The sequence below is a fragment of the Molothrus aeneus genome, chromosome Z, assembly GCF_037042795.1.
Source record: "Molothrus aeneus isolate 106 chromosome Z, BPBGC_Maene_1.0, whole genome shotgun sequence".
Classification (NCBI taxonomy): Eukaryota; Metazoa; Chordata; class Aves; order Passeriformes; family Icteridae; genus Molothrus; species Molothrus aeneus.
In genome coordinates this window covers 9,145,841-9,168,551 of record NC_089680.1, presented here as the reverse complement: position 1 = coordinate 9,168,551, position 22,711 = coordinate 9,145,841, and the positions used below count along the sequence as shown (strand labels likewise).

At 55.4% G+C, this 22,711-nt stretch overlaps 1 protein-coding gene across 1 annotated transcript in view; it reads right to left on the bottom strand.

Annotated features, from left to right (window-relative positions):
• TLN1 (talin 1) overlaps positions 1-21,969 on the bottom strand; it is a 28,774-nt gene extending 6,805 nt beyond the window's left edge. Inside the window, exons 1-49 of the mRNA XM_066569021.1 lie at positions 21,840-21,969; positions 19,523-19,620; positions 19,160-19,289; positions 18,775-18,927; positions 18,353-18,495; positions 17,822-17,949; positions 17,281-17,341; positions 16,906-17,010; positions 16,409-16,564; positions 16,069-16,170; positions 15,768-15,844; positions 15,439-15,619; positions 14,667-14,780; positions 14,230-14,338; positions 13,841-14,049; positions 13,625-13,723; positions 11,505-11,672; positions 10,951-11,245; positions 10,688-10,854; positions 10,198-10,326; positions 9,781-9,894; positions 9,459-9,572; positions 9,167-9,301; positions 8,896-9,024; positions 8,696-8,798; positions 8,416-8,624; positions 8,215-8,334; positions 7,859-8,056; positions 7,389-7,528; positions 7,192-7,285; positions 6,948-7,037; positions 6,655-6,777; positions 6,331-6,474; positions 5,873-6,034; positions 5,642-5,782; positions 5,230-5,411; positions 4,749-4,881; positions 4,527-4,628; positions 4,265-4,435; positions 3,951-4,100; positions 3,719-3,820; positions 3,497-3,616; positions 3,057-3,203; positions 2,149-2,315; positions 1,729-1,912; positions 1,363-1,488; positions 954-1,070; positions 689-874; positions 483-590 (exon numbers count right to left, since the gene is read on the bottom strand). Of these exons, the coding sequence (XP_066425118.1) occupies positions 483-590; positions 689-874; positions 954-1,070; positions 1,363-1,488; positions 1,729-1,912; positions 2,149-2,315; positions 3,057-3,203; positions 3,497-3,616; positions 3,719-3,820; positions 3,951-4,100; positions 4,265-4,435; positions 4,527-4,628; positions 4,749-4,881; positions 5,230-5,411; positions 5,642-5,782; positions 5,873-6,034; positions 6,331-6,474; positions 6,655-6,777; positions 6,948-7,037; positions 7,192-7,285; positions 7,389-7,528; positions 7,859-8,056; positions 8,215-8,334; positions 8,416-8,624; positions 8,696-8,798; positions 8,896-9,024; positions 9,167-9,301; positions 9,459-9,572; positions 9,781-9,894; positions 10,198-10,326; positions 10,688-10,854; positions 10,951-11,245; positions 11,505-11,672; positions 13,625-13,723; positions 13,841-14,049; positions 14,230-14,338; positions 14,667-14,780; positions 15,439-15,619; positions 15,768-15,844; positions 16,069-16,170; positions 16,409-16,564; positions 16,906-17,010; positions 17,281-17,341; positions 17,822-17,949; positions 18,353-18,495; positions 18,775-18,927; positions 19,160-19,289; positions 19,523-19,620; positions 21,840-21,969 (6,765 nt within the window). The remainder of the gene's footprint in view (positions 1-482; positions 591-688; positions 875-953; positions 1,071-1,362; positions 1,489-1,728; positions 1,913-2,148; positions 2,316-3,056; positions 3,204-3,496; positions 3,617-3,718; positions 3,821-3,950; positions 4,101-4,264; positions 4,436-4,526; positions 4,629-4,748; positions 4,882-5,229; positions 5,412-5,641; positions 5,783-5,872; positions 6,035-6,330; positions 6,475-6,654; positions 6,778-6,947; positions 7,038-7,191; positions 7,286-7,388; positions 7,529-7,858; positions 8,057-8,214; positions 8,335-8,415; positions 8,625-8,695; positions 8,799-8,895; positions 9,025-9,166; positions 9,302-9,458; positions 9,573-9,780; positions 9,895-10,197; positions 10,327-10,687; positions 10,855-10,950; positions 11,246-11,504; positions 11,673-13,624; positions 13,724-13,840; positions 14,050-14,229; positions 14,339-14,666; positions 14,781-15,438; positions 15,620-15,767; positions 15,845-16,068; positions 16,171-16,408; positions 16,565-16,905; positions 17,011-17,280; positions 17,342-17,821; positions 17,950-18,352; positions 18,496-18,774; positions 18,928-19,159; positions 19,290-19,522; positions 19,621-21,839) is intronic.
• Between the last annotated feature and the right edge of the window lie 742 nt (positions 21,970-22,711).

Genomic DNA, 22,711 nt, shown 5'->3' with positions numbered 1-22,711 from the left:
GCTGAAGTCCTTGGGAGGACTCAGGCAGAGGGAGACTGGATCAAAAGGGTGCAGTGGGCGCTTCCAGTCATTATCTTTGCTATGGCAGGCACTGTTCATCTCCCACACATAGTGCTGTGAGCGTGACACTTTGTTTTCCCACTGCCTGAGGTCGATTATTCCTATCACTTTTACTGGAAGCTGTATTTTTACAAGATTATGCTACCATATTATTGATTTCCAGCCTCCATCTGTTTGCAGTCAGTTAATCTCCATCTGTTGCTAGCAAAATACCTTTCTTAGAGCCTGTTGAGCTCTCTGACATCTGCTTCCATGGCAGGGGCATGGACACACGCTGTGCCAGCACAGGCAGCAATGTGGGCTGTGCAAAGGGTTCAGTGGGAAGAGGTGAAGAGTCCAGAGGACCTTGGGGATCTGGGGAACACCCAGGCAATCCACGGTCAGCCTCTGCCCACCCTGGAAACCGGAGTGGGGACACTCACCACCAGCACATGCTCCAGCAGCTCCAGGTAGCCATCAGCACACTCCTTGCCGAAGCGCAGCGCCCGTTGCCGCACGTCCCCGCTCACCTCCGGGTGGTAGGCTGCTTCCTGCAACCCAGACACAGGGAAACCCCTATTCACATCCAGCACCATCCCCCTCCACCCACAAATCCGCGCTAGAGATCCACCCCCACTGCCCGCCCCACCTTGCAGGAGCGCAGCATGTCTGCGATGGCCCGGCGGCTCAGGTTGGCCGTGGCGATGACATCCTCCTGCCGGCACGAGTTGCCAGCGGCCACCGCTTTGGCTGTGGCCATCGTGATGCCTTTCGTCATGCGGATGAAGTCCTCTGGGGTGGAGACCTTGGCAGGAGGCACCAGGGAGGAGAAGACCTGTGGGGCAAGAGGCAGTGGTGAGGCGCAGGGCGGCAGACGAGCAGCGCGGCAGCCACAGCCCCGCGGCCGTACGCACCGCCAGCTCCTGGCGAATGTGCTCGATGGTGGCCTCCAGTGCCCGTGTCCCCTTCGTGGCCTCGTCCTCAACAGCCTTCACTGTCTTCAGCAAGGAAGTGACGTTTGTCACCATCACCTATGGGAGGAGAGAGAGAGAGCCAGGTGAATTCCCACACAAGCTCTGGCCCGTTGCCAGCACCTGTCCTTCCCCTGTGGATTGGTCCCAAACTGCTCCATCCCCATACTCCACTCAAACTGCCCCAAGTGCTCCTCTGCAAGCTGTGCTCCACCTTTTATTGTCCCTTCCTACCCTTTTGTCCTGACTGCACCCCAGTTGTGTTCCTGTGCCCACACAGGCAGAAAAACACCCTTCTCTTTCTCCAGCCCCACTGGCTCCTCCCCTTCTTCCCATCACAACTAGCACAGACCTTGGCAGAGTTCTTCAGCTGGTAGACAGCAGGGTCATCTCCAGCTTTGCCAGCAGCTGCTTTCGTGGCACCAATCAGGTCTCCAAGTGCCTTGGCCACATCCTTCACAGCATTGATCAGGACCACCTGGGGAGAGCAAGATCAGGGGAATGGCTGAGCTAAAGTCACACTTGGGCTGCGGGTGGTGTGGCTCAGCAGTGAGAGATTTGGGCACCACAGGGCACACAGGAGTCCAGCTCAGCTAGCACCAGCCCCCTCTCTCCCCAACTCTTGGGATCCAGCCTGAGCACCACATGACACCTGCATCCCTCAACCCCGCTAAGCAAGCTACAGCAGCCTCCACTCAGCCCACACACCCAATCACACCTGGGTTTCTGGGTCTTCAGATCCCAGGCTGGCAGCACCCAGCTTCACCACCTCTGCCAGGCGGGTGATGGTGGACACAGAGGACTGGGCTGCCTGGGCTAGCTTCTCCTGGCTGGCTGTGGCATTCTGCACCAACACCTTGGTGTCCTCCACCAGTGCCTTGGCTGTCTTCAAGATGCCCTCCCTGGAGAGAAAATGTGCGTCAGTGAGGACACAGCTCTCTACCGCACACATGGTCCTTGGGGTACAGAGAGACTGTGGATCCTGGCTTTCCCAAAACTGAAGTTTTGGCAAATTGAGCCAGCATGACCTGAGCTTGAAGCTCTCCTTGGGGCTGGTCCACAGCTCAGAAAGACCATTGGACACAGCTTGACACCCCTGTCTCTGGCTGAGCATAGGCTGGACAGGGTGCCTGGGTACCTGTGGTCAGCAAAGGTCTCAGAGTTCTCCCGGTTGAGGGTTCCTGCTGTAGCAAACATGATGGTGGTGTCAAGGTCAGCAATGATGCCGGAGACAGCGCTGGCTGCTGTGATGCAGGCTTGTGTCCCACGGTTCCCAGCCTGAAGAGCTGCCAGCACATGAGACACCTGTGGGGTATGAGTAAAGTGACTAGGGGAGCAGAGCAGGTTCAGGGAACCTTCACTGCACACACCTCCAACACCCCCAAGGGTGGCACTGCTTCATACCAAGGAGAGGAACTGGGAATATTTTGGTCTGCACACCCCTTCTTAGCTTACAGTTATTTATTTTTACCTTGCAACTATCATGTTTGGTGGTCTAAGAGATGCTAGACTCAGCTACCTTTCAAATTAGTAAGAGTTGCAGATGCCAGGCATAACTGACAAGTGTTTACTGTTGTGTTTTTGCTGACAAGCACTGCTCTCTACCCATATCAACTAGACTTTTTAAGCCACATTTTTTCATCTGTTTTTCAGAAGTGTGCTCTTTAGATTGGCTTGATGGACAGGATGCCAGCAAAAGGTGAAGGGGAGACTGATCACTGAGCATGAGCTGCAACCATTGTTTGCAGATGCTTTGCCCAACCCTGCAAGAACTGATCTGGAGAGCCCTGGCCTGTCATCAGTGTGTAGGTCAGTTTTCCCAGGCAGGCTGCAGCACCTGGGCATCACACTCACCCACCAGCTGCTGTTATAGTGTGTGCAGAGGGGGATCAATCCTCCACCCCATCAGCTGGGCAGGGGGAGTGTGGCCAAGAGAGCCAACAGATTCCAACAGGACCAGGAAACCACCCTTGGAGTGGTGGCTCCAAGGGCACATGGCTGAATCCAGTATCCCTCCCACTTCACCACTGACCTCTCAACACCTACCTTCTCAGAAACCTTGCGTGCACTCTCTATCAGCTCCTTCTTGGTGTAGGCATCGCTGGGGCTGCACTGCAGGGCTCCAGCCTTGGTGACCAGGGCAGCACAGCCATCACCCAGCTCCTGCACCCGGCGCTTGATGTGGGAGCCGATCTGCAGAGGAATGTGTGTGTGACAGAGTCAGCAGGGAACTAAGCCCTGCATCTGTGACACCCGCTGGGAAACACCCGCCACCCGGCTCCTCTTTCCCAATCCTCCCACTCAGGGGAAGGAAAAAGGAAACACAGCTTTGCTCCTTGTTTCTATGTCATGTTTCAGGGGAGGTGTGAAAGCTGCCTGTCCCCAGCTCCAATGGGAGGTTCAAATGTCCCTGTCCTCTGTTCTCACGCCCCAACAGCCCCTGCTCTGCCCCACATCCCACTCCAGCACTTCCCCCGGGCTCGCACCTCCTCGTTCTCGGCAGTGAGGGCAGCTGGCTTGGCCTCTTGTGCCAGCTGCCCATAGTCATGGGTGAGTTGGTTGGCCAGTATGCCCAGCTCATCTGGGTTGGTGGTGGATTTGGTGACCTGTTGATGGAAGAAGAACAGGAATTGGACAGGTAAGGAGGGCAGTAGCCTGACTCAGTGGCAGGCAGTGCATTCTAGAGTGACAGGCTTGCTTGCACCCACCATTTCCTGCACAGTCACTGCAATAGCCTTGGCTGTCTTCACCATCGTGGTCTGGTAATCCACAAAGGTACCTTCTGGCTCACCCATGGGCCCCTCGTCCAGCTGCAAGAGACCACCAGGAGATTCTGGCTCTAGCTCTGACCCACAAGGTCTTTAGCTTGTAGGGTTTGACCCTGACTCTCCCTCTCTCCCACATCCAGCTCTGTCCAGGTCCTCTCCTTGCTCCCCTCACCTGGTTGATGGCTTGGGTGATGGAGTCCACCATGCCCCCCACGACACCTGCAGCACTGGCTGCCTCATTCAGGGTGGTGGTCAGGTCCTCCACAGCTTCCTTCATCATTTGCACGGCCTCTTCCAGAGCTTCCTGGGTGTGGGCAGCTTGCTGCAAGGAGAAGCCAGAGTGAGGGAAGACAGGTGGTGGCTCCCCTCCCAGCAGGGATGCTGCACACTGACTCTGGGTTTTCCATGTCTGGCTCACGTGTGTGCACCATGCAGCACCCACATGCAAAGGAGGGCAGGCCACTGACACGTGCCCCTCCTGCTCACCTTGGGATTCCCACCAGCCTCCTTGGCTGTGTACAGCATCTGCAAGGCGGATTCAGCCAGTGTTTTGGTCTGGTCCAGGAGGTTCATCTGCTGCTGGTGGTTGGATGTTTTGGAGGCAGCACCAACAGCTGCCATAATGAGTGGCTCGAAATACTGAGCCATCTGGGACACCTAGGGAAGAGCAGTGTCAGCACCAGCAGCTCCCAGCCCCAGCTGCATTGTACCTCTCCTCCCCAGGCACCAAGTGCCACACCCCCATTACCTTATGCCCCAGCTGTGAGGCCTCAGCCCGTGCCGCAGCAGCCACAGGCTCGATCAGGTTGCTGATCTCCTGGACAGCTGTGATCATCTGATTGTGCAATGCCTGTAAAAAGAGAGGGTGTTGCATGAGGCTGCAGCAGGGCTGGGGTCCCTTCATGCTGCTGAGAGTCTGAGGGAGGATGCCCAGTCCCTTAGGCTTGCCCACAGCATGTCCCTGACCCACCTCCTGGGAAATATCTTCTCGGAGGGCCAGCTGCTGGCTGATGGCAGCGAGGGATGCCTGGTCCACCTCCCGCAGGCATCTATTCAGGACCTCAATGGCCTCATCACACTCCCGCTGTCCTGGAGCTTTGTCCCTGAGTGACAGATGAATCAGCCAAGCACTGGCAGCTGCTACACCACCCCTTCACCTCCAGCCTTGACTGGTGCTGGTGATGGGCAAGATCCCTCTCCCAGGCTTTGGGGCAACCCAGTGTGATAGAGCCTGGGCACAGCAATGTGTGCTCCCATCAACCCTTGTGAGAACTGGAGAAGCAGCTTCCAGGAAGGACAAAAGGGACAGTGTCTTCCATCCTGCCCCTTGCCTGCCTGCACCAGCTGTGTCCAAGGAGATAATAGGCCAAAACATCCCCAGGAATGCTTGCTCAGGGCAGAGGTATGTGCCAGCAGGGAAAGAACCACAGCCACAGAAGGACTCTGCTCACCTCATGTTGGTGATCAGCTTCTTGATGGAGTCTGAGACTGTGCGTGAGTGGCCAGCAAGCACTGACCACTGCGGTGGGTCCTTGGGGTTGACAGCCAGAGAGCGGGCAGTCTGGATGAGGCCAGCAGAGCTCTCCAGCATGGTCTTGGCTGAAATGACAATGGGCTCCATGGCTCTGCGCCCCTGCACAGGGAGACAACAGGTGAGGCAAGGGAGTGTGCATGGGAAGTTTCTCCCTCCACTACGACCCTTACCCTGGAGCAGCCCCTTGAAGCCCAAGGCTTGCTGTCACCTCCCCATCACAGCCCCTCAGTGCAGGCCCCCCAGGCTCAGGGAAGGCACACCTTCTCTCCACCCCAGAGCAAAGCCTGTCACAGCCAGGCTCCATCCTCCCTGTCCCAGCAGCATCCCACCTCTGGGCTGATCTGAGCAGGAACGGTGGCAAACTCCGGGTTGGAAGCGAAGGCTGTCAGGTTATCCACAGCCTCTATGAGAGGGGCGGTGGCAGCACGGCACCGCTCCCGGTTCTCTTCGTTGAACTCGCCATCCAGGGCCTGGTGTGGAGAGACCAGAGCAGTTACCCAACCCCCACTGCACACCCCAAAATCCATCACCACCGCACTGCCTCAGAAGGGACTCCGCACCTTGATGGTCTTCACCAGGTTGGCAGTGCTGTTGGCCACCTCCTTGGCCGACTGGACGAACTGGCGCTTGGCCACAGGATTGGCGGTGCGGGAGGACGCCAGACGGCACGTGTTGCACAGGGCTGAGGTGTGCTTTGCTACGATGGTGGCTGCTGACAGCACCTGCAGGGGAAAGCAGAGTAAGGCAGGACTCACGCGCTATTCCTACAGCTCTCCTTTCTCACCACCCTGTGCAGGGCACCAGTGACCACAGGCATCCCGATCACCAAGATCCTGCATGCCCTGTCTGGACTGCCACCACTGCACCAAAGCTGCCAGCTGGTTCCCAGTGCAGCTGATGGGGCCTGATGAGACATTAGCCATCATCTTGGCCAATTCTTGGGATGCAGCACTTCCAACTAGCTTCATTCCTTTTGATGCAATCAAATGCCTGTAATGGAACCCCACCCCACACTCACCTGTGACTGAGTACACGCAGGGTCCACCAGGTTCTGGCAGGCCATCTGGATGGCTTGGTTAGCTCTAGCAAACTGAGTGGGATCCACCAAGCCCTGCTGTCCGGCCTGGCTGTTGGGGTCTGAGACCCCCACAAGGTAGGCAGCCTAGGAACATGGGAGATGTGGTGAGAGAGAGCCTGCACACTGCAGGGAGTCTGACAGAGAGCACGGGCTGCTGAGGAGTCTGGCAGCATTTTCCACTGATTTGGAAAGGCAGGGGTGGAGGTGCATGCAACAACTATGTCCCTGGGGTAAGGCTCAGGGCTGGGACTGAGTGCATCTCACCTGGGCAGCTGCCTCTGTCAGCCCACAGAGAGCTTTGGAGGCGGCACTGATGGACTCGCCAAACTCAGGCAGCTTGCTGTTCTTGGCATTCTGGGAGATGCCAGCCATGGACTCTCCCAGCACCTGCAGGACACACCACACGCTGATTATGGAGACCGCCTCCAATTTCCACAGTGCTCCCAGGATCAGAGTTCACTGTGTTTCATTGGTAGGGGAGGAATCACCTTTCCCTTTGTTCATATATCCTTCCCAAGCCCTCCCTGTTCTTCCCTAAACCTCCATTCAGGGCTTACCTTGGAGTTCTCCATGACACTGTCAAGGCAGTTGAAGTAGGACATGTCATTGACAGTCTGGGTGGGGTTCTCCAACAATTCCTTCACTGTCTGCAGGGACACAGGTGTCACACCCCGAGGAAAGTTCTGCATCCTCCACCTGCAGCTCCTCTTCATTCCCTCCTGGTCCTTGCAGTGGGGTGCAGCTTCCCCCATACCCAACATCTCAACCCCTCCAGTGCCTTGTCAATATGTGGCTTCTTACCTCCAGCTCTCGCAGGGCATTGTCACACTCCTTTTGGCCTGGGGCCTGCTGGGTGCACATGGTGATCAGCTGGTTAATGCTGTCAGTCACAGCCCTGCCAGGGACACGGGAGAAAGATCCACAGATCAATGCATGCCCCACCACCCAGCCCCACTACTGTCTATGGCCAGCAGCTCTCAAGGAGCAGCTCCTCTTACCGTGCTGCTGCTGCCAGCTGATTCTTGAGGTTGGGGGCAGCAGGGTCAGCTGAGAGAGCCTTTGCAGCCAGCAGCAGCTTGCTGGAGGACATGGAAATGCTCTTCAAGTTCGACACTACCTGTGCCTGGTCCTCTTTATTCTGCAATAAGCCAAAATGAGTTTTCTGCAGCACCTTTTAAAGTCTACACCCACCCTGGGTCTTCTCTGGGGATTTTCAAGCTGAGCTAGTTCCCTTCATCCAACTTGTCCGCCAACAGCAAGGAAACATGAATTCTTGCTGAACTAACCTAAGCCACCTTCTCCCTGTTGCTGTGGTTTTGCACAGCTCCAGTCCTCATCTCCCTGGCTGCACTGGCCACAGCCACCCTAACCACCACTGTCTGGCCACTCTGTCTTTGATCAGCTACCTTCTCAGATATCCCAAATCTCTCCCTTCATTTAGGATACCCCAACAAGCATTTCCTCTCACCGGGGACTGGCTGGCCATCTCCACTCCTGCCTGCAGGAATTCATTGAAGTCATGTCCGAATTTGCCAGAGGACTTGGCCAGGTCTTGAGGGGTGCCACGCGACGCCTGAACCAGCTCATTGGCAGACTGATTGAGCCCTGCTGCTGCCTGGTTCAGCTGGCTCTGCGCCTCCTGGAAGCTCTTGGTGCTGGGAGGGAACTGGAAGGAAGGAGAGAGATTAGGAGAGGCAGAGATATGAGTGGAGATGGCAGATGAAAGTCTGGCACATGCTTGGGGATATGCAAGAGTGACCCGGCAGTTGGACCAGCCTGCATCGCCAGATTTTCCCCTTCCCCTCCTGCCCCAGCTCAGCTCACCGAATCTGAGAGCAGCCTCTTGCTGGCCTCTCCCACCATGCGGATGGCAGCGTCCACGTCCCGCTGCCCTGGCAGGCAGTTAACACAGCGGTTCAGGGCCTGCGACACTGCCTTGGCCACCTGCAGGGAAGCAAAGAGAGGTCACCACCTCCCAGCCAGACCCACACCCTTCCCACAGCCTGGGGTACCCCCTGTCCCCACCTGGGCCAGGCGCTGCTGGCTCTCTGGGTCCCCAGGTTTGGCCACTGCTTTCCGGGCCTCTTCAATGAGGTTGTTGGCTTTGTCCATGACATCACTGGCACACTCCAGCATGGCACTCTGTGCCTGCGGGTCGGAGGTGTTGGCTGCCACACCACGGGCAGCCTGGCTGAGTGAGCGCAGGGCCTGGGCCACTTCCCGGGCAGCAATTCCTGGGGGGATGGAGAGGTCAATGCCTGTCAGCTCAGTGCCCCTTCCCCCAGCCCTGTTGTGAGGCCAGTACCTGTGTAGTTCTCATTGCCCTGGGCCACTTCTCCCAAGAGGTGAGCAATGGCAGAGCTGACAGCTTTGGTGCTGTTCCCCAGGTCCTGGGCACACTTCTCCATCTGCAGGGGGCCGAGTTGGGACATGCTGGTGAGCTGCACCTTTGGCAACTCCACTGTCCCAGAGTCCACCCTGAGCCACCCTTCCCTGCATCCTCACCGTCTCTCCTGGAAGAGGCTTGAGTTTGCCATCACGGGCAGCTGCCTTGGCTTCCTGCAAGTCCCTCTCCAGGCTCTGCACCAGACCCAGTGCAGAGTCTATCTCCAGAGGTCCACACGCCTCCTGAGCCTGTGACAGAGCAGAAGGGAAGGTGAGCAGGCGACCACTGAGCCCACCTGGGCTGCAGCAGAGACCAGAACCTGCCACCAGGCTGTCCCCACCAGCTCTGCACAGCTGGTGTCTCACTGCAGGATGGGACTCAGCCTCTCACCTTCTGGGCTGCTGTGCGGAGCTCAGCCAGAGCTGCAGCCAAGTTCTTGGCACACTGGCTGAGCTGCATAGCAGAGGCTTGGTCCGTTATGGTGGGGACAGTGGCCTTGGCTGCAGCTACCATCTTCCCACCGGGCTGTTGGGCCAGAAAAAAAAGCAGTGAGAAGGGAACAAATAGGCAGCAACTCAGCTGCCTGTGTGCAGAAGATCTCCCAGTGTCTTAAAAGGGACAGGCACAGTAGGAAAGCTGTAATGCCAGAGCTGGCATGGGAGGCTCTGGGCAGCACAGGTACCTGCAGGAAGTTCTGGCTGGCAGCAATGAGAGCCAGCTGGGCACTGGGGCTATCAGGCTGGGACTGGCTTCCTCGCACACCTTGCACCAGCATCGGGATCTGCTCTGCCACCACCTGCCAGAGAATAGGGTCACTGGAGAGGATCACACATGGATTCAACCCAGGACCAGTGATCAAAAGACCAGCTCCTAGAGGACCTAAGTCAGAACCCCAGGGTCCAGTCTAACCACTGTGGTGGAGCAGGAAACACCAGCATAGCTAACGAGAGATGAGACAGGGAGAGGGAGCACAGGAGATGCTGGGATCAGGCCCAGGCCCTTACCTTGCAGCTCTGCACCAGCTGCTGCTGAGCAGCGGGGTTCTTGTTGGAGGAGGAGGCGTGCTGCGCGGCGGCGATGGTCTGCGTGGCCGAGGCGGCGGCCTGCTTGGCTGCGTGCTGGCACAGGGAGGCACAGGTTAACAATGGCAGTCTGTATTGAGCCCCCCCGCCATGATCAGGGCCCAGATCCCCCAAACAACTTCTCCTGTGCCTACTCCTGTGGCACCCAAGCATTCCCAGTACCCCAAAACAACACAGTGCACACAATGGAAGAGAGATCTCTCTGTGATGCGGCATGGACACTGTACTTGAAAAGGACTTTAGCCCTCTGAAAAGAGGAGTTGTATGGGGGCTCCTGGACAGGCCTTGCTCACTGACTGTGCTTGCTTGCCCTTTGCAGATCTTTGCCCAGCATCTCACCTCCAGCTTGTGCACAAGCTTCTTCTTGATGGCGTTCTGGGCTGCAGCATTGGTTGCCATGCGGAGCCCTTCTGCTGCCTCACGCAGCCGCTGCTGCTGCTCCTCGCTGTCTGGGTGGGCTGCAGCTCCCTGGAGAAAACAGAAAACCCATCACACCTCTCATGGACCATAGAGTCACTTCTCCTCCTGGAGCAGCACCTCTGCTCTGGCCCCCACAAGACAGCCCTGTTTATAGTACTTGGGAGATGTTCACAGTCTCTCTGGAAGAGTCCAGCAGCAGGAGCAATAACAGCTCCTCTGCTATCACCCACAGCTTTCTGAAGCTCCTTCACAGGAGGAGCCCACACCACAGGTCCCTGGCTCGATGCAAGACCTTGCTCTGGGAGCTGCTGCTCAACCAGGGGCTGCTCGTCCCCTACACAGCACTGAGCCAATAACCCTGGACAGGGCTGAGGCCAAAGCCAGCATCTACCCTTCCCCACACACTGACCTTTGCAGCCTCCACCATCTTGGCAGTGGCATCAGCCAGGATCTTGGCTGCACTCAGAAGCTTGCGTGAATTCTCCAGGTCTGTCTCTCCCTCAGCATCAGCTTTGATAGCATTGACAAGGTCAGAGGTGGCCTGGGCCAGAATACGAGCCTGACGCACCATTTCCCCTGGAACAGAATGGAAGTGTGGCCTGTTAGGAAGTCCCAAGGGCTCTCTGATACCTCCCTACCCATTGTTCTCTGCCCTGGGTGTCACACTCTCACCTGCATCGCCCATGGAGCTGAATATATTCTCAGTGACGTTGAGGATGGTGTCAGTGGCCTGGTCGTAGCGCCCGATGGGCTGCCCACCCAAGGCATGCTGCTTGATGTGCTGCAGCAGGTCATTCAGGGCCTGGGTGACAGCCGTGGCTGCCACCCCCACCTGCTTCAGGAGCTGGTCATCACTGGTGGCTGCCTTAGAGGCCTCCACACAACCCTCAGCCGATTTGGCCACCAACTTGCCAGCCTCAATCAGCTGCTCCTGGCAAACTGGGGAGCTAATTGTGGGAGCCACAACCTGGAAGGGAGAACAAAGGCTGGGCAGCAAGGATTGTATGCTCCATGGAGGAGCTATCCCAAACTTCTGCTCCTCAAAGTAGATCATCATTGCTTGGGCACAGCGGCAGGGCCTCCAACAAGAGGCAGCCCACACTTCCTGTGCCAGATTCCCAATGCCCTGCCTTAGGACATGTGGTCCTGGCACACCTAGGACCCCACTGCAAAGCTGCCCCCCAGCTCACACCCATGCTAAGGCAGGGGTTAACCTTGCTGCTTACCTTGGTGCAGGCCACCAGCTGGGAGGTGGAGAGGGCGCACTGGGTGGCCGCTGCGATCACCTGTGTCTGCAGCGCGGCATCCTCTGTTTTCTGAGCCACATTCTTGGCTTTGAGCACCAGCGCAGCAGCAGCGTTGGCCACCGCCTTTGCCAGCTGCATAAGCATGTCCTGGGAGGGGACAGAAAGGGTCAACGAGGCAGCCATGGCAGTGGGAGCAGCCGCAGCCATCTGCAAGGCTCTCGTGAAATATTCAGATGGGAAATGTGAGCCCTCAGGGCCCTTTCATCCTCTCTGTCCCAGCACCAGCAGCACTGAATAGCTGGAAAGGCTGGCAGCACCTTGATACCATCTCCACTGTTTTCTACAGCTGGCAGTGAGGCCGTAGCCTGGCCTTGAGCTGCAGCCTGCACTGCCATGAACACCACCCATAGGAGCTTGGGCAATACTCAGCATCACTGCAGTACCCGTTCCCCAGACAACCACCTGTCCCCAATTGTACCACAGCAAGAACCAGCTGCAAGGCACTGCTGGTACTTCCTGGATTTGATTGGGTTTGCAAACATTTAAACACAGTGAAAAGATGACAAACCCTTCCGGCCAAACAGCAGGCACAAGCCAGCCTTGGCACACCCACACCATGGGCAGCTGCCAGCAAGAGGCAAGTGGGACATGCTCCCATGCTGGCCACCTGCATTGCAGGTATGCCAGCTATTTTTATTTTCAATTCTAACTTGTTGGCTGACAAGACAGAATTCATCTCTGCTGTTATTCCTGAAGCTAAAAGAGAGGTGTGACAAGGCAACCAGCCTCCTCTCTCCTGGGTGGCAGGTACACAACTGTTGCCAGAGGCAACAGACAGGGATCAGCGCACGGTGAACTGCTTTCCTGCAGGGCACCAGATATGACAGCATGCTGCAGCCTTCAGGATTAGCCCCTGTGGCACACTGCTGGTGAAAACTGGTAGCACCACTCCTAAATAGCAAAAATCCTGGTAGGCAGGGCAGGGCTCTCTGCCTACTGCAACTGCCAACCTCCTGCTGTGTGTGTGATCACAGCAAGCAGTGCTGCACCCCACAACAAGTAGCCACCAAACCAGAAGAGTCACAGCAACCCCTCGCCTCCTGCAAGCCAAGACTACTCCAACTGCAATCCATCACCTTGTGCGACAGGAGGAAAGACAGAGTGCATGCATCCAATTCAAGAGTCCCCAGACCACTGCATCTGAGCCCATCAAAGGAAGTACATACACTCGGGTCTGACAACTGTGAGGCAGAACATCCTGCTGCTTGACTGCAAATTGTCTTCCAGGTCCAAAATCTGACCTTTGGGAATATTCTATCCTGGCACTGCTGCATGGCCAAACATGGCTTTTTGCCCTGCTCCTAGCTTTTCTGCTCCCCTCGGATCTTTCAAGGCCTCTCTACTCAATTGAATCTGTGTGGCTGCCATGAACAGAAACCCCTTCTTTCTGGAGCATTTTGGTCTCTAATATGTCTGGATTGTCCTCCCCAGCACAGTGCTACCTCCTTTGTGCTGGCAGGAGCAATCATGCCAGCATGAAAGCCAGCTGGCAGTCAGCTCATCTAAAAAAAACTGCCATACAAGGCTCCACCCATACTGGGTCTCTGATGGGGACAGGCAGGCAGCTCCCACAGGCAGGGAGCAGCAGGCAGGAACTGAGGTGGCTGCAAGGTGATCTCCAGAGCAGCACTTGCTCCAGCAGCAACCCGAGTGCATGGACTTCTGAGATCCAACCACCAGAAAAGCAGAATTTTGCAAGAGCCCCTCTCCAAAGATTTCAGATTATAGTTCCCAGAGGAGCCCCCTTCACACTGGAGATGGCAGGGACCACCAAGCCAAGCCAGGCCTGTTTTACCGTCTTTGGTTCAGAGGAAGGCAGGATCCAAGCACACTGGTTTTCTGGGATCTACATAGAATCCACAAGATAAGAGTTGTTATATCACTCTAGAGACAGAGATGGGCAATGGTCTGTCCCCTCCCTCACAAAGTCACCACTGGGCACTGGCGAACGTTCAGCTTGGGCTCCTCCTGTGAGGTCCTGTGCAAAGGCCAATAGTTTTACAGAGTGGCTGTCCTTGGTTGCTGCTGGGTGCACTCACCTGGAACCGGGGGTCAGTGTCACTCTCCCCTATCTGCTGCAGCAGCTCCCCGCTGGTTTGCCCCACCAGGCCAGCAGCCTGCAGGAGATTCTGGCGAGGCTGCAAGGAACAAGGCAAAACCGACACAAGGCTCATGAGCAAGCCTTAAAACTTCACTCAGTGGTTTCCCTTGGTTTCCCCCTTCCTCTCAGCCCCACAGCCCCCCCAGCTCCCCACCTCAGCGCTGGCAGGCTGTGCTGTTTTTAGCAGGTCTGAGACGGCGCTTGCCAGGTTCTTGGCTGCCTGCAGAAGCTGCCGCCCGTTCCCTCCCTCGTCCTCCATCAGCGCAGCCAGCAGCTTCACACCCTTAGACATCTCCGTCAGGTTGGAAGAGATGGTGGTGACAGCGCAGCCCACAGCGGTGTAGTCCGTGTCTGCTGGATCCCCTGCACAGGGAAGAGAGGAGTCAGGATGGGATGTGCTCCAAGTGATGCTACAAGAGCATCCCCACATCTGTCACTGATGTGGTTTTCCTTTCTGGGAGCAGAAGGAGTCTTTCAGCCAGACAAGAGAGACCAAACATTTTACTGAACTGGGGTATCCCTCTACCCCAACTCTCCATATACCTGCAGTGAGGTTGACGACTGAGGCCGTGCCAGCAGTGATGGCATCCACTTGGGAGTGGATTTCATGCTTTGACTCATCCATCTTGTTTTTGCGCCATGCTTTTGATGCCTGAGTGGGGAGAACAGGATCAGGAGAAGGTGGTAGAAGTGGTCAGTAGCTGCACACATGCTCACATAGAGAGATGCAAGGAAGAGGATAAAAAGAAAATAGTGGGAAGACTTGTAACCATCCAAATTCTCTAGACCACCCTGACCAAACAACATGACCAAGTATCCCCTCCATGTCTGCCCATAGAGTGGGATACAACCCCATCTCTTTTCAGGCAGCAGGTCTTCCCAGGAGCTGGTAACACTTCTTCTGGGAATGTCGCCAGCCTCACCCAGCCCAGCTTCCAGCAAGGCCCACCCCCAGCACCCCACCTTCACCCAGCACTCACAGCATCCTGCCCAAGAGGTGGCAAGGTCTCAAAGTCGTCCAGTGTGGCCTGGGCTGCATGCACAGCCTGCATGCTGGAGTTGATAGTGCCAGTCAGGGCTTGCTGGGCCGAGGTCTGCAACACAAAAGACAGAATGAGTGAGCTATGCCAAAGGTTTGGAATCTAGGATTACATATTTGGCTCAAATGCTCTTCTGCAATATGCTGCTGATGGCACCGCTCTAGGTAGGTCTCCACAAAGCGGGGTGGACTTAGCAAAAAGGGAGTTTCCCCTCTGCAACTCCTACTGGAAAATGCCTCATCCCACCACGGTTACAACTAAGTCTCACAGTTAAGCAGCTCTCGGGGAGTGGGGAGAAGATGCTGTGAGATCCCACAAGGCTTTCACAGCAAGTGCCCACAACAGACTGCATGGGGTAAAAGAAATCGGCCTCCTCATGACCTTTTCCGAGTGTTCCTCCAACTGCATAGGAGTTGGGGGCACCAAAACATGGCGTTGGGTTCTGCTTCAAACCACAGACCTAGTGAGGCTGAAATGAGAGGCTGCAGTCCCTAGCCAGACTAAAGCGCTGGGATGTAGCTCAAGTTTGCAGAGGAGGTGCAGGTGGACACTGGCTCAGCCAGCCCAGCAAGCACACAAAGCCAGTGGCACAAAGCTCCTGCCCTTCACAGCAAGACAATTCTTGGTCATGGACCCAAACAGATTGGTCTACACGAGCCTGACAGTCACCTCTCAGAGTCTGTGCCCTATGGTGAGCACAAGAAGAGCTTACCAGGGGAGGCATGTGCCCTCGGTGCATCTGGCCACTGGTGATTTGCAGCTGAGGCTGTGGCATCGTGCCCACCTGGAAGTTTTCTGGCCCCCCAGCCCCTGTCCGCATGATGGCTGGCAGGGCCACTAAGCCCACCTCTGCCTTGCCTACATGGTTAAACTGCTGCTGCAGGAGTGTCGACCTGAAATGGAGAAAAATACCAGGTAAAGGAATGCCTACAGGCTCTGCGAGCGTGGCAGCTCCTCCTCCTTGCTGTGCTGCAAGCTTTGCTGGAGCACACTCTCCATTCAACTTGTGTTTGGCAGCTGCCTTGCTCCTGGGAGACTTACTTCTTTGGAGACACAGAGTCTTCCAGCATGGTGGACTCCTCATCACCCTCCAGTCCAAAGTGGTCTTTGCTCTTTTTCTGCAAAGGGAAAGAGAAAATGATACCCCCAAGCCCTCCCCTTCTCCTGCAGCCCAGACACCATACCAGCTCACAAAAGGTGACCCAGGGCAGGGTCCCCCTGCCCTGTCTCCAGCTTTCCCAGCAGTACCATCAGCCAATGGCTGTTTGGAGGCAGCTGGAAGGCACATTCTGTATGCCTCTCTGGAGAGGGGCTATCAGTGCCCTTCTCAGCACAGCCTCACCTTTTTGAGGATGATATCGATGTAGCCAGCAATCAGCTGGGCAATCTGTTCCCCTTCTGTCGTCTGCACTGAGTAGTAACCATCCTGGTAATCTCCAAAATCCTGCAACAGCAGGGCACAGGGTAGCACCGGAGCAGGGCACTGGCAGCCATCCTGAGCCCCTCTGGTATGCACTAAGCACCTGAGCACCAGCCATCAAAGCAAGCACTGGGAGAGGCACCAGAGGAGGGCAAGGCTGTGCCACCATGGAGCAACAGCTGAGAGAGGGGCTGGAGTGAGAGCACTCCCCTACAGGGGTACCAGCGGGAAGGAGGCATGGGAGACCAGTGCTGGTCCTTACCAGGGTGAAGCTCTTGGGTGAGGCTGCCCAACGCTTGATGTTGGTCAGGCTCCACTCCTGAATCACTTCCTTGGTCTTCTCGTCCACGCGCATCACGCACTCCTTGGTGATCCCCAGCAGCCGTGGCACCAGCTTGTTCTTCCCCTTCATCTTCTCCTGCGGGCCATAACAGAAGGTCTGTGGCTATCCCCAGGATGGATCCACAAAGGCAGAGATATCTGAGGTCTGCCATAGCTACCAAAACACCTGCAAGGCCACACTTTCTAGTGGTGACAATTATCACAACTTGACGATGTTGAATATAACTTGACAATGAGAAAAAGCATGAACCAAGGAGTAGGAAGGCAGTGCACAGGGAAATGCAACAGGGGAGATGCAAAAAAAAAAATCCTGGAGCAACATAGGTTGAGGGGAAGCAGCTGGAGACACAACAGATGGATGCTGAAGAAGCAGAATTTTGGTGAGTCTGAAGTGGGACCAGGAGGCTGCTGCTGTACCTTGACCAAGAAGAAGGAGACCCCATAGGTCTTGAGGGAACGGGCAAGTTTCACATAGCGAACTTTGGCTTCGATCTCACTTATGTTCTGACATTGCTTGTGGGCCTGCAACAGCAAGACAGAACATTGCACCAGATCCACAGTCCTGCTTTACACCACTGCACAGCCCCTCCGAGCTCTCCCCACCCCACCAGCATCCCCTGCACCAGCTCTGATCTCTGAGACCTCAGGAGCTGCCTTGTCTGCCCACCTACAGCTCCTGCTCCTGTTTCTCACCCACCAGACCAGTGTGTGCTGCCTCCTCAGACAGGAGTGCCTCAGCCTTTAGTGAGGAGGAACAAAAAGTCCAGATCTCAACCTCCCCACTGCACATACCATGAAAATCTTGCGTTCTCCTTTCTGCTTGATGTACTCCTTGGGCAGGAAATCCTTGAGCCTGCCAAAAGACAGCCGAGTGAGTTGTTAGCAGCAGAGCCCAAAGCCAGTGTCTGTCCTTGATTATGAACAAGTCCAACTGAAAGCCACAGACAAGGGCATAAGCTGAAGTTTTTGGAAGCAGTAAGAATGTGGGAGAGATTGCTGCAGTTATGAAAGCTGTCCTTGGATTTTCCCTAGTTAAGAGTGGGGTAAAGGTGCTGATAATGCAGCCCTTTGTGTGGCATCAAGGCAGGCCAGGGGTTGGCTGTGGCCACCCCCACAGCAGCTGACTGCATGGCCCTATAGGGCTACCAGAGGATGGGGGGCTGGCAGCCCTCATAGCTGGTGTGGATCCCTATGCTTGGGCACTGTGCTGTGGGGGAGGAGAGGGGTTGCACCAGGGGGACTCCCAGAGCCCCACAAGGCAGTGTGGCACTGGGTGCTGCCAAGCTGCCTCAGCTGCCTCAAGACAAGCCCAGGGGCTCCTCAGGACACTCACTCCAGAAAGCCTGGCTTGTGCTTCTGCTCGTTGTATGGCCCAAACTGGATCTGGCACTGGTAGCCAGCAAACTCACAGGCTTTGTCAAAGGAGACAGGGTGGGAACCGTTCAGAATGTCGTCACGAGCCTGTTTGGGAACAGAAGACACCATTGTGGGCTGGGCAGCCACACAGTCCTGTCACTGCTCTCCTCCATATCAAGCACGACATGTTTTACAGACTTAAAAGAAGTGGTTCTGAAAAACAGGTGTATGTAGGACCAGGCTGTTCCCTACAGGCATCAAGTCTGGGAAAGGAACAGCAGCAGGATTTCAGGATAGTTCCTACCAGACAGAGCTGACATGAGATTCCCTGGGGAGCTCTGAAGTACACAAAGGACAGGGCTGGGATTGCCAGTGTTGGCTCTTAGCCAGGACATAGCTGGGTATCCCAAAGTACCTCCCTATCATGGCTCCTGACAAAACCTTCAGCCACCAGACTTGTCAGGGGCTGGCAGGAGGCAGTGGAACCAGGTGCTCTGGGAAGCTGTACCTGCACATAGAGCAGGTTGAGCTGCACAGGATCTCTCGAGTCCACGTTCTGATCAGAGTAGAAGAACTTGCGCCGCAGCAGCAGTGTTTCATTGTCATCGATGCCTTGTTCACGCAGGGTCCGGCCGTGATCCAGCCAGTTCACTGCAGACAATGCCAGGGTGTGAGCAGGGACAGGCACCAAGGCACAGCTGGTCCTGGCCCCGGGGCTGCTTATGCTGAATGAGGAATGGATGTCTGCCTGATGCATCCCAGCTCTCACCCATCTGCCCTGGGCCCACAGGCAGGAGATGTTCTAGGAAGTGTGGACACATGTTCCTTCATCCACATGTTTCTCTTCACACCCTCTTCCCCTCACAGGGGTCCCTACTCCGCTCCCTCAAGGCCGTCGGAACAGGCTGACCCCATTCCCAGTACACCTACACTCATCATCTGTGTGCAACTTCTGTTTGAGCTTTTCCATCTTCTTCTCATCTCGCAGCAAGGTCTTGTCCTTCTTGAGGGTGCCAGTAACCTCTTCTTTCTTCTCTTCCATGATCTCCCGTACAAGTGAGTACTCATCATAGTTGGTGATGCCTGCAGGAGAGCAGAGAACCAAACTCAGAAGGACTGTTCTGCCAAACAGAGAGCATGGAGCAACGCAGGGGTGCAGAGCAGTATCCCCACCCTAGTGTCACGCACCCCTCAGATACCCTGCTGCCAGGCCATCTGCCACAGAGCTGCTGCTGCTTCTCCCCCAGAAGCCCGTCAGATTCTGCCATTCTTTCCCCACCTCCCTTCTTCCCCCCTGTCACTGTCCTCTCCTCACCAATCCGGGCACATATTGTCATGAGCATGTCCGTGACAGTTTTGGAGTCATCCACCATCACCGTTTTCACTGTCCCATCCAGCATGCGGATCTTCAGGGGCCGCTGCTTCTTCTTGTACTCCATGGTATCCTGCAGGCACAGCGGAGCACAGCTACCAGCAGTGGCACCAGTGCAGGGCACCCACACCCCACAGTCAGGCAAACAGCTCCCCCCTGCCTGGTGCAATAGTGGGCTGACAGGGCGTGCTGTAGGGCACAACACAAGGCAGCACAGCAGGCACCCACACCACCTCCATGCCGTGAGCAAGACATCCAGCCACGGAGCGAAGGATGCAGCTGGAAGGATGTGGGATGGATACCTACCCCATTGCGAAGCATGTAATAGTCCAGAGCCTTCCCAGCCTCCAGCCAGATCCCTTTCTTTGGGTCTTCATCCGAGAGGAAGAGCCCAAAATCATTGGCTGAAAAACAGGTACAGTCTCTAACAGGGTAGTCCTGAGCAGCATAATGGCCACCATAATGCCACTCTGTGCCCAGGGATATGCACTGGTGCAAGCCAGTGTGTGAAGCACAGCAGCCCTGTGAAGGCTGGAGCTCAAACCTAATGACAAACAAACAAAGCTGGCACACAAAACCTCTGAGGTTTTACCACAGTTATCTGTGGAAAAAATCATCTACAGCATGCCTACGCAACATTGAACTTGGAACTGACAGACACAACAGAAGGAAGAGCTTGCAGTTGGGGCTGACAGCTCTCTGAAATCTTCAGTGCAATGTGTAGTAGTAGTGAAAGCAAGGTAGTAAAATGCTGGGGGATCACTAGGAAGGGTGCTGGGAACTGGTCTATAAAATCTAGGCAATCCACATTTAAGAGTACTCTCTGATGGTAGGGTCTGCATCTCCTCAGGACACAGTACAGTTTGAAAAGATACAGAGAGACAACCTGAATGATGGAACTTAGAGGAGCTGGGACTCCTTTTTTTGCTGAACAAGAACCAGCTCAAGGCTTACAAGGTCTCAGAGGTGGTGAGTAAATATCATTCACCAAATCCTGCTCCCTCAGGGTGGAGTGCCTGGTGAAAGGGCTGCTGCTGGAGCCTGGCCAGTGACTCCCCAGCTCAGACCTACAAGGACAGACCCGTTTTTATGTAGCAAGAGGCCAGGACCACGCCTGCCTTTGCCCTGGAAAGGTCCTTCTCCACCTCTGCAACAATCCTGCGCCGCAGGCTGTCTTGGTTGGCTATGTTTATAACTCGTCATTTTGTTGGCAGCTCTCTTTGGGGAGGGACAAATTCCTGAGCCGCCCTGCGCCTGCCTGGCTAACACTGCTGTTAAGATCCTACTTAACAGGGAGCAAAAAAAAAATCATGAAAGCTTGCCATTTTATTTTTGAAGTAAAAAAAGAACAACAAAAAACCAAACTGTTTTCAAACCAAATTCCAAGAGGATAAATCCAAAGCACTGAAAACTGAGCAGCTTGCCCCAGATCCATGGGTTGGGTGGGGAGAGGCACTTCCTGAGACAGAGCAAGAGCAGAGCTGGAAACTTACACCAAAGCTCTCCCAGCCCAAAGGTGACAAAAAAACAGGGCAGCTCAATAAAGGAGCCCGAGTGCCGCTGTGTAAGGACAGCAAAGAGAAGTAAAAGCTGCAAGGAACACATAGGAAAAGAAAGGCTGTGAGCAACTGAAAAGGAACGCAGGAATAAGAAGTTCCCTTTAAGGCCTTCCCCTTGCTGCTTTTTTTATAAACAGGCTGGCTCACACCCAGGAGCAGGAAATGCAATGCTCCTTCCAACACCACTATAGCCCTGCATATCCAAAGACATCCAGTCCCTTGCTGAAGCTAAAAGCCATAGTTTGCTGGACTGCTGACCAGCCGGGCATGGTGTAAGAAGGCATTTCCTTTCAACCTCAAGGAATGTGCTGCTCCCAGATGTCGCTGCACTCCCCCTCCTCTTCCCACGACTCTTGACCTCCACTTTGCTGTCTTTTCTCCATGGCACAGCCGCTTCTGGGGGTTGCAGGGACTCAGGAGAGCCCCTGAGACAGCGTCCCAGAGCTCCGACCCCCCATCCATGATGGGGACAGGCCACATCCTCGTGGGTGTGAGTCACATCATGAGCTCATGAGCCATAGACTAAATTGTGAGCCTAGCGGCAGCAAGAAAATACTGGAGCTGAGGCAGCCTAGAAAGGTAATGGAGCACCAGCAGAGGTCTGGCAGAGAGAGCTGCCAGTGGGATACAGACCCAGGGGAGATTATATATAGCCCAAGAAATCAAAAATTAACTCAAATGGTTTATTAATGTTTGCTATGACCCCTGCAACTGTTTAAACCCACATAGCCCTAGCTAGTGGTGATGAATGTAAGTAGGACAGAAGAGTAGAGACAGAAAGGGCAGGGGACTCAAACTACTTAAAGAGTTATTTAACTTCTCAATGTGGTTTCCTAACTTCTAAACACACAAACTTTCTTCTGGGGCATTGAGGAGGGAGTCTGAGAAACTCAGACCCTCACATCAACTGGGCAAGAGGACTTGGACCCCACTCCCCCCACCCCACCACTTCTCTGGCAAAGTGCCAGAGAGGCACAGACAGAAAAGAAAAGGGAGACGAGAGAAATGCCAGGAGCTAAGCCAAGGCAGTCCTGGCATGGCAGCCAGTCCCACCATGGACTTACACTGTCCTAACTGTGCCTCAGGCACCCGCTCACGGATCATGCGGCAGGCGTCGTACACCATGGTGGAGGGCTCAAACTGCATCGTCTTCACCACATTGCCGATGCTGATCTTCAGCGAGAGGGCAACCATGGTGGCGGCTGGGCTGTCCCCACTCCGGCGTCACCTGCCAGAGGAGACAGACAGTGAGCTCTGACTGCTGGCCCCAAACAGTGTGCAGCGTGCTTGCTCCCTCCTCCTTTGGCAGCACCTGAAAGCCAGGATCCAGCTTCCAGTGGCAAGGAAGGGCTGCAGCCTGTGCCGGCGAGCCTGTGAGAGGTCCCACCTTCCAGACCCTGGGACCTGAGACCAGCACTGGGACCCCTACCTCCTTGTCCTAAGGTCCTAAAGCCAATTTTACTTGCCCTGTGGGAATGACAGCAGCTGGTACCCAAGAAAGATACTGCCAGAGAAAGGAAGTGACCATGAGAGAGCACACTAGATAAGCTGTGAGAGCATGATGGAAAGCGTTATAATTAAACCTGCCATGACACAGAAGCCACAAGAGGAAAACCAAGCTTTCACCCAGAGCAGGCAGGGCCCGGCCCCAGCTATCAGGACCCCTCGTGTCACCAGCAGACGGTGCTGAGCTGTTAGCCTGAGCACAGAGGGATGGAAAAGCCTGAAGCTGCACAGGGAAGCAAGATAAGGGCACCAGGCATTGAATTCACACATTAAATGCAATTACTCGGGAAAAGCACCACTCACACCCAAGATGTGCTCATGAGATCAGGGTCTGTGGCAGCAGATACCAACCCAAGGCACAGGATGATGCACAGGAGGGCAAGGGACCACCTGTGACAGGTATCACTGCATGGGCATACAAGAGCCACAC